Source organism: Octopus bimaculoides, chromosome 16, assembly GCF_001194135.2.
Source record: "Octopus bimaculoides isolate UCB-OBI-ISO-001 chromosome 16, ASM119413v2, whole genome shotgun sequence".
In the NCBI taxonomy this organism is placed as follows: domain Eukaryota; kingdom Metazoa; phylum Mollusca; class Cephalopoda; order Octopoda; family Octopodidae; genus Octopus; species Octopus bimaculoides.
In genome coordinates, this window is record NC_068996.1 from 23,627,581 (window position 1) to 23,638,026 (window position 10,446).

The 10,446-nt window shown below is 35.7% G+C and overlaps 1 protein-coding gene across 2 annotated transcripts in view; it reads right to left on the reverse strand.

Annotated features, from left to right (window-relative positions):
• LOC106868884 (integrin-linked protein kinase) overlaps positions 1 to 10,446 on the reverse strand; it is an 83,491-nt gene that overhangs the window by 30,879 nt on the left and 42,166 nt on the right. For both annotated transcript variants that reach the window (XM_014914335.2, XM_014914336.2), the window contains exons 3-7: positions 10,136 to 10,231; positions 6,871 to 6,967; positions 4,355 to 4,435; positions 3,187 to 3,272; positions 1,917 to 2,026 (exon numbers count right to left, since the gene is read on the reverse strand). In XM_014914335.2, coding sequence (XP_014769821.1) covers positions 1,917 to 2,026; positions 3,187 to 3,272; positions 4,355 to 4,435; positions 6,871 to 6,967; positions 10,136 to 10,231 — 470 coding nt within the window. The remainder of the gene's footprint in view (positions 1 to 1,916; positions 2,027 to 3,186; positions 3,273 to 4,354; positions 4,436 to 6,870; positions 6,968 to 10,135; positions 10,232 to 10,446) is intronic.

A 10,446-nucleotide genomic window follows, 5' to 3' on the forward strand; every position in this document is an offset into this window, starting at 1 on the left:
GGGCACAAGTGCCAGAAAGGCAACGCTGGGCACAGGTGCCATCCCGATTTCGCTTTCGCTCGCCCCAATAAGTCTTCGCAAGCTGAGTTTCGTGTCCAATGAAGGAGACGACGTTGGCATGGGTGCCAGTTGTCGAATTTAGTTCGATTTTGATTTCACTTGCCTCACCATGTCTTCGCAAGCGGAGTTAAGTGTCCAATAAAGGAATGTTATGCATAAGTGGGCTGGCTACACCCCTGGCAGAGGCCTTGGATTTAGGTCTCACTTGGCTTGCCGGGTCTTCTCACACATAGCATATTTCCAAAGGTCTCGGTCAGAAGTCATCGCCTCGGTGAGGCCCAATGTTCGAAGGTTTTGCCTCACCACCTCATCCCAGGTCTTCCAATTCTTTCACCTAATCTTTTTTTATGTTACTTCAGTCTGGAATCAATTACCTAACCAAATCCACTGACTCCCTTCTATACAACAATCTCAAAGAACATCATGAATGACTGACAATCCCACTCAATGATATAAACATACCCTATACATACACACACACATAGTAGAAAAAGAAATTCCAAGAGTTACATTTTTGCAACACTACCAGAACAGAGACAAGACATAGTAAAGTAAGAAAAACCTTCTGTATTTGACCAACAGAAAGAAACAACATTAGCAAGCAAACAATTCATTAGATCCATCAGAGAGTATTGAAAGCCTGCCTGGAATTCACAACAAATTACAAAACCTCTAAAATAGAACACAACATATCACCACAGGCTACACACAGTCCATACCCACTGAACACCAGCACAATAGAGCCAAAGACCATCAGGGCATGAGATGAGCATAGTTTATTGCTGCAGCAAGCAGCTTCCATCCCCAAAGTCTCTGACACTATATGCACAATCACCTCCATCACTCAAACACATCTGCAATACTTCAGAACACTACAACAACATCCATCAATGTTATCCTTCCCACTCAGCCTTGATAAACATAAGAAACACACATATACAGGATTAGTAACATCAATAACAGGAGATGCATAGTTACTAATATAATGGTTACTAATTCAGGCACAAGACTGGTAATTTTGAGAGGAAGGGGTTAGTTAATACTATTGACCCCAGTACTTGAGTGGGATTTTATTGGAGTGATAATATGTGGGATTATAGCATTCAGCCTTTACCAGTAAGGCAAAAAATGGATGTCAAAATGATGGTGATAATACATGAACTGGTAGATACTATCAGCTTCCAAATATACTCCCTTCAAAATCATGAGCAAAAAACATTAATGTACTTGTCTGATATTTAGTTCCCAATTGTTCAACTGCCTACCATAAGAAATCAGAAATATAAGAGGGGTCTCTAGTGAAACATTAAAAAAAAAAAACACTGGATAAACTCCTAACAATGATACTAAACAAATCAACCATTCAAAGATTCACTCAGGGAAGATCAGCTACTACAAATTCAGTCATAGACCAACTTCTAGTCATAAAGCAACAACAAGACAAAGAAAATAAATTAAAGCAGTGCTCCAGCATGGTCACATTCCTATGACTGAAACCACTAAAAGAATAAAAGAAAGAATGACAGTGGTGATGATGATGATGATAATGTGGATGATGAGAATAGTGTACAAATAATGCAGCAAACTTCAACTGGAATATAAAAAAAAACTGTCTAATATGGGCCCATACTGGAAATTGATTCTGTATAATTCTATAATTTTTCCATTCTCAATAAAACTTTGTAAGTTCTTTGACATATTCTAAGTGTATGTTAAATTTCTAAAACATTATATAACTAGCAAGTGAGTGTAATTAAAGTTCAAATAATTTGTGCAACTTAATCTTCTATAAAATATTAAAAAATGCATTTATTTGGAAGCATTTATAGCAGGAACTTTTGGATTCTGATCCTTACCTTAATCGAGGAAATTCTTCTTGAAAATCACGAGACATTCTTAAAGTACACTCTCTCAGTTTTAATTCTTTGGCCACAATTTCACTCCCCTGCCAAACACCTTGCAATGTCTAAAATAAAAACAAAATCAAACAGTTGTGACCATTAAATGCATTAGCTTAATGCTTTCATTAGCATATTTCTAATACCATTCATTACATAGTTCTGTAAATAATCAAGAACTTGCAAAGATATATGAAAATAATTAATATTTTGGCCAGTATGGGGTAGATGTCTTCTACTATAGTTCCAGGTCGATTAAAGCCTTGTGAGTGGATTTGGCAGACAAACTGAAAGAAACCTGTCATACAAATGTGTGTGTGTGTGTGTGTGTGTGTGTAACTGTTTCCTTGCTTTGACATCACATGATAGTTGCAAACAAGTGACAAGCAAGTAGTGCCCTTTGCTTTTAATCTTCTATGAAAAACATGTCTAGTCATGGGGTAATATTACCTTATTTGGAAATAGGTAGGGGTTAGTGACAAGAAAGGTATCCTCATAGAAAAAAATCTGCCTCAACAAATTGTGTCTGACCCATCTCATCTGAGTATGGAAAATGGGCATTGAAATGACAATTGTGGTGATGATAACATTCTGTTGATCTTTGGAATAAGAGAACAAAGAAGGTCTTGGATGAAATTATGAAATTTTTAAATTGAGAGGTTTTGTACTGGAGGGTTCAGGCATGGTGGTTTCAAAATAAGACCAACCACTAACCACAAATTCTAATTAGTATTTCTGAAATATTTTAATAAAGAAGCTTGCTTGCCAACCATGTGCTTTCAGTTTTAACCCCATTGCATAGCACCTTTGGCAAGTGTCTTCTACTACAACTTCAAATCAATCAAAAACCTTGTGAGTAGACTGGGAAGACGCCAACCAAAGAGAAGCCTGTCATGCATGCACACACACATACCGAGAGTCTTTCAGTTTCCATCTGTGAAATCCACTCCCAAGGCCTGGCTTCATAATGTTGTGGACTCCTAACTCTATATTTTCTACTGCTACAACAAAAGCTTCTGATGGTCAGAACTTGTTACTTGCATACCTACTCCCAATGTCAGCATCCCACTGAAATTCCCTTCTTGATAAATTTTTTGTTTTACAGACATCAAATTCCAAAGTTTGGCTACACTAATCACATCAACATCAAAGTGATTGTGCTGTCCTTCTGACAAAACCCATAAAAATCAAATTTACTTTGGATTTTAATAGTTAAGTTTATACTTACACGTCCTGAATGGGTGTTGGCAAGAACATGTGCAAGTTTCAGTTGCGAACACTTAATACCAGTGTATCTGGATAATGTAGCATCTCCTGAAAAGTTGAAAATAATTTTGCATCAATAAATGAATTGGAACAATTTCTAATGTTAATGCAGTAGATTTTTGAATCGCTAACATTTAGAATAACAGCTAAACACTATACAACCTCTAACTCTTCAGTCAATTACTAATAATACATAAATACCTGCTAAATCTCACTTAGAAAAATTCTTATCTCAATTTTAAGCACTTTTTTATTTTTTCCAATAAAAATAATTATTTTATAGCATATGTACAAAGCCTGAAATTTAGGTGAGGAAGCTAGACAAATCTCATTTGACTCCAGTACATGATTTGCACATAATTTTTATCACCCCTAGAATGACGATAGACAAAGCTGACTTCGGTGGGATCCAAACTCAGAACAAAGAGCCAGAAAAAAATGCAGAAAGATATTTTGTCTGACACACTTAATAACTTTACCAATCCAATAACGATGATTCCTTACAAGTTAAAAATATATAACTATGTTTATGGTATTTTCTAAGATTTATTGAGGCAAGTGAAATCGAAATCGAACTAAATTCGACGACTGGCACCCATGCCAACGTCGTCTCCTTCATTGGATACAAAACTCTGCTTGCGAAGACCTGTTGCGGCAAGCGAAATCGTGATGGCACCTGTGCTCAGCGTCGCCTTTCTGGCACTTGTGCCTGCGGCATGTGTAAGGATTTTCGAGCGAGAGCGTTGTCAGTGCCCCTGGACTGGCTCTTGTGCGGGTGGCACATAAAATACACCATTTTGAGTGTGGCCATTGCCAGTATCGCCTGATTGGCCTTCGTGCTGGTGACACGTAAAAGCACCCACTACACTCTAAGAGTGGTTGGCATTAGGAAGGGCATCCAGCTGTAGAAACTCTGCCAAATCAGATTGGAGCCTGGTGTAGCCATCTGGTTTCACCAGTCCTCAGTCAAATCGTCCAACCCATGCTAGCATGGAAAGCGGACGTTAAACGATGATGATGATGATGATGATGATTTTAAATATCTATTGGTATGAAACAGTAGTTTGAAAGTTTGTGATTATTTAAGACAGAAGACAAAAACATGTGGTCAGATGCAATATAATACTTACGACTGCGGGTTTTACTACCAAGCCAACTTCGATCTTTGAAAGGAATCTTCTTTAGATCTCGAGCTAATTCGACAGCACGGTCTAAAGAGAGAAAAAAAGTAAAAATAATAACTTTAAATATATGTAAATGTAAATATTTTGATTGTGCTGTTGAACTGTAAACCTTTAGCATTTAAACCAGCCAAATTTGGCCCAAATATTTAACCAATTTTATGTATCAAACTGTTCAGATCCGGCCTCTCACACCTACCCCACAATGTCATTCTAAAATTAAACAACCATGCATCGAAGTCTCAAAACTATGAGATAATTCATGATTGATGCAAAATAATGTGTATTCAGAGTAATCTGAATACTAAAGGGTTAAAGAATGATGAATCAAAATGAAGAAATTACTCTCTCTGTATTTGTCTGTATGCTTGTGTGATGAAAAAATTGACAGATGAAATGGTACAACAATCACTGTCAATCTAAAATCTCCAAAGTGAGCATTTTTCACATTGCAGAAGGGTAGATGGGCATTGTATATGCCCGTTATGAAATAACAGAGAAATATGAAGAAAATCAATAAAAGAACAAATAAATATATAACAATAAACATTACAGTGTATTGATTACTTCAGACTATGAAACTAGACTTAGTGTTTTGCAGTTGGATTGAACCCAAAACCACATGCTTTCCAACCATGTGGTTTGGGGTTTAGTCTAACTATGAGTGTCTTCTACTATAGCCCCAGGCTGAACAAAACTTTGGTGAAGGAACTTGGTGGATGGCAACTGAAAAAAGCCTGTTGTATTTATGTGTGTGTGTATGTATGTGTGTGTGTGTGTGTGTGTGTGTGTTTAATTGGGTATGTGTGCCAAATTTTTTTTTTTTTTTATTTATTACCAAAAATCATTTTTTTTATACAACTTTATCTGATACCAAATATATAAAAAAAATTTTATTACAATATTTGAAAGACATTCCAGTCTTGATGACTAACTAAAGATATCTCAGAAAAATACAGGTGTTGCAGAAATGTGATGGATTATCCTTCTGGTCTGTAAAAAAAACCATGGGCACTAATGGGTTAACTTGATATCATGTAAAAAGTTGCAAGTGTGTGTATGTGCATGCATGCATGTGTGTATTTGTCTGTGTATGCAGCAACAGTATTATCCAAAATGTGAGAGCAATGCTCCATAGCAGACCTCATCTGAACTCTGTAGAACAGCAGTTCTCAACCATTTTCTACCTATGGACCCCTTTGATTCCTATTTTACTTGGGTGAAACCCTCATAAAAAAATTCTATGCTTAAAAAAATCCTATTTCATTTTCATAATTAAATATCAAGAATAGTATAAAATAAATTGTTCAAATAAATTGTGTATTGTAGAAGAATAAGCAATTTACTGCACATAGATATTTTAACAAAATTTTATACGGACCCTGTTTGAGAACCACTGCTATGGAATATCAACAATTATTGAATGTGTGCATGCGTGTCTGTGTGTGTGTGTGCATGTGTATATATATATATATATATATATATATATATATATACATACACACACACACATATATATATATATATATATATATATATATATATATATATATATATATATATATATATACACACAGGTGCAGGTATGGTTGTGTAGTTAAGAAGTTTGGTTTGCAACTATGTGGTTTTGGGTTCAAAGTCATTGTGTGTGCACCTTGAGAAAGTGTTTTAGCAATGAACAACCTATAGCCTTGTGTGAATGAATCTGGTAGATGGAAACTGAAAAGAAGCCAATTTGGCACAGGCGTGTGCATGTTTTGATCTTTTTTATGACATAGTCTACTTGTTATAAGGAAACATCAACATTATACAGACAGTATGAGAACATGTCTGGACTAGCGGGAAATATTACCTTACTAAAAAAAAAAAACAGGTGAGGGTTGGCAACAGGAAAAGTATCCAGGTATAGAAACGTGCATCGATGAATCTTGTCTGAGCCATGCAAGTATGGAGAAGTAGACATCAAAATGATGATGATGACAACAATGACAATGATATAGTTTTCTTAATGCTTTTTTTATAGCACCATTTTAGCATGACCATTACCAACGTCACCTTCCTGGCACTTGTGCCAGTGGCATGTTAAAAGACATTCAAGCGAGATCGTTGCCAGTGCCGCCGAACTGGCTCCTGTGCAGGTAGCACATAAAATACACCATTTCGAGTGTGGCCATTGCCAGTACTGCCTGACTGGCCTTCGTGCTGGTGGCATGTAAAAGCACCCAGTACACTCTCTGAGTGGTTGGCGTTAGGAAGGGCATCCAGCTGTAGAAACTCTGCCAAATAAGATTGGAGCCTGGTGTAGCCATCCGGTTCACCAGTCCTCAGTCAAATCGTCCAACCCATGCTAGCATGGAAAGCGGACGTTAAACGATGATGATGATGATAATGATGAAGCAAAGTAAAAGCCAAAAAGTCATGGTTTCTAATACATGAAAAATAACAAAATAACACAAAGTGAATACCTTTTAAAAGTTGTCTGAGAGCTGGTCTTGCTTTATCCAAAGGTGTTTCATCAAAGATATTTGCAATGCCTAACTGGGCTCCCATATTAAGAAGATCCTGCAATTTAAATTATCAAACAACATTACTTTTTAACCATTCTGATTACCAATCCACCTGAGACCACCCTAAACTTACTTTTCTAAAGTAATCTGAATTAAAACCTTCCATCAAAATTTATTTTTAATTTATGTTCCAAACACTAATTTAATAACAACAAAATTATACTAAATACTTCATTATTTTCAAAATTAACTGAAACAAAGGAAGTGTTATTTCAGCAGAAATATGCTAACAAAAGGGTTAAAAATAATCATTTCTTATTTTCTAGGCAAGCATGGTTTGTAAATGTGTCGATTAATTACCATTCCAGCAACTGTATAAACTATGCTTACTAGCACACATACAATCTCCTAATATAAGAATGAGCGTAATGTTTTTACATATTTGCGTATGTATATTTGTCCAGAATCACATTGGACACAGGGGAGGAGAGAAAATAGTAATCCAGTGAAGGAGGAGTAGTGAGAGTAATAGCCCTTGACTGAGAGGGAGTGAGAGAAAGTAATAGCAATGAGAGAAAGGAAGAGGTGATAGATGAATAAGGAAGGAAGGGGTGAAAAAAAATCAACATTTCAACTCTGTGTGAGTATATATATGTATGTGTGTGTGTACAAGGGAAGTATTTGAATGTTTGTATGAGTGATTATTATATACCTCATTTTGTATCTTATTTATATATAAAATGCTACAATTAGACATCATTATTGATGGCATGTGGTCAGCTAGTATGACTAAATAATAGATAACTGATAGGTTACCCAATGTATACCAATACAAGACAAAGATGAGATGAAATTAATGAAACCCAAATTGTAAGCTAACAGTCTTAAGTATAAACAGATGAACTCCATTTTATGAAACACAACTACATATAATTATGAAAACTATACATCCTGTTGTTGGTGTATTTATCCTTTAAATGTTCACAGAAGCTGGCAGCTGTATGTAATAATGACTACCACTATCACCACCAGTACTATCCTCTATCCCATCAGTCAACAAGGGAACCTCTACATAGTCACTCAACCTGTTAGATACAGAAACCAAATCTCTCCAAACTCACACTTCATTTTAGAAAAAAAATGAAGGAAACTCTGGACAAAATAGTCCATGGTATACAAAATGAATGGATTGTTACATCTTTTATCATGGGTTTGCTTGATCGGGGCTGATTTGAGACTAAACAACATTACTACCTCCACCACCACTATATATAACTGGCATTCTGTTGGTTACAATGACTAGGGTTCCAGTTGACTCAATCAATTGGAATAGTTTGCTTGTGAAATTAATGTACAAGTGGCTGAGCACTCCACAGACATAGGTACCCATAATATAGTTCTTAAGAGAGATTCAGCATGACACAGAAGGTTGGCCCTTTGAAATACAGGTACTACTCATTTTTGCCAGCTGAATGAACTGGAGCAAATAAAATGTCTTGCTCAAGGACACAATGTGCTACCAGTAATCGAACTCATGATCATACAATCATGAGCCGAATACCCTAACCACTTCAGAAGAGTACTTTACAGGTGTGTCATTCATAAAAGTGATATCTTTCAGAAATTATATAGGTTACTAATTAACAGATTTCTATTCAGTTTATCTTGTCTAGCCACTGGTCTTTCATTCATCTATCAAAATGTGAGAGAATCATATTCTGATTATATTAATCGAATTCCTATACTTCTCCACTTCTATTGAACATTTACATATTTTCCCAGGTGACTATGACAAGCTTTTTTGTATATATCATTAAAAGGAATTAAATTTATTTGATTATCTGACAGGCTATCAGATTCTTTTGTTACACAAGATGCAATAAACTAGCTATAAGTATAACTAACCATTGATTGAAGACTATGGAGAACTCTGGTAGTTCACTAGAGGTATTAGGTTCTACACCATCTAAATAATATGACTGTAGTGTGGATTCACTCTACTCTTAGCATTGTGGCAGGTATTTAAGACAGTGAGAAGTCATGGGTAATCTTGTCAATAGAAATTCTGATATAGTATATACAAACAAAAATGACTATATTTGACATGTTAACAGTAAATACATGGAAGATTATGTGAAATGCTTGATGGTGCATGGCATGAATATATATGATGACATGACAAGCAAAGATGTGCTGTTGTATGTCAGTGTAACATGTATAATGAATGTAAAGAAGTCTTATGAGTTGCGTGGAAAACGTGTGACATGTAAAGCCAGTGAGCAGGATTAAATTAAATATATGTACAAGATTGGTGGTATTGTATGGCAGTGTATGTAGAGAACAATATGGAGTGTATATAATATATATATGATAGCATATGACAATGAACTGTGGGCAGTGAGTACAAAGTGCTTGAAGAGTAAAAAGATTCTTTAGAAAATTGAGCAGGAGTAATTAGAGGAAATAATTTATTACAAAGTCTTAAATAAACACTTGTTTGTCAAATCAAGTAACTTCATATGTCCTTCTATGAACATACATCACCTTACTAGGGTTTCCCCCTCTATCAAATTTACTCAAAAGGCCTGAGGTAATAGTGAAGATACTTGCCCAATATGCTGAGCATTGGAACTGAACTTGAAATTAAGTTGTTGTAAAGTAAACTTCTTAACCACACAGCCGTGCTAGTGCCTCTGATTTTCTTAATTATTATAAAAGGAAAGGTAATAAGGCGGTAAGCAGGCAGAATCATTAGCATGCCAGGCAAAATGCTAAGCAGTATTTCATCTGTCTTAACAGTCTGTGTTTACATTCTGCCAAGGTTGACTTTGCTTTTCATCCTTTTGGGGGCCAATAAAATAAGTACTAGTTGGATACTGGGGTCAATGTGATCAACTTAACCCTGCCCCCAAAATTGCTGGCCTTGTAGCAAAATTTGAAACCATTATTGCAGAACAATGCAATTAGCTAATAGCGAAATGATTAAGTTTTATGTCGGCTAAATTTCCAAGTTTCCAAATTATTATCCTATAATAGTGAGCATCCATTTAGTTTATTATTTGACTAATTCATATTATTCCATTAGCTCAAATCAAAAAATAAACTTGACAATTAGAGCTCAGAGATGTGGACAAGCATAAGGAAATTTAACTTGATGATGAATAAATAACATATTTAGATCAGATGATAAAAAAAATACATAAAATTATAATTTTTTATTTACCTGTGAAATATCACCATAGTTCCAGAAACAAGCATAGTGTAAAGGTGTGTTTCCATGTTCATTAATTGCATTTATATTGGCTTTGTTTTGCATCAACTGAAAAGACATGAAACACAAATATATATCATCATCGTTTAACGTCCGCTTTCCATGCTAGCATGGGTTGGACGATTTGACTGAGGACTGGTGAAACCGGATGGCAACACCAGGCTCCAGTCTAATTTGGCAGAGTTTCTACAGCTGGATGCCCTTCCTAACACCAACCACTCAGAGAGTGTAGTGGGTGCGTTTACGTGTCACCTGCACGAAAA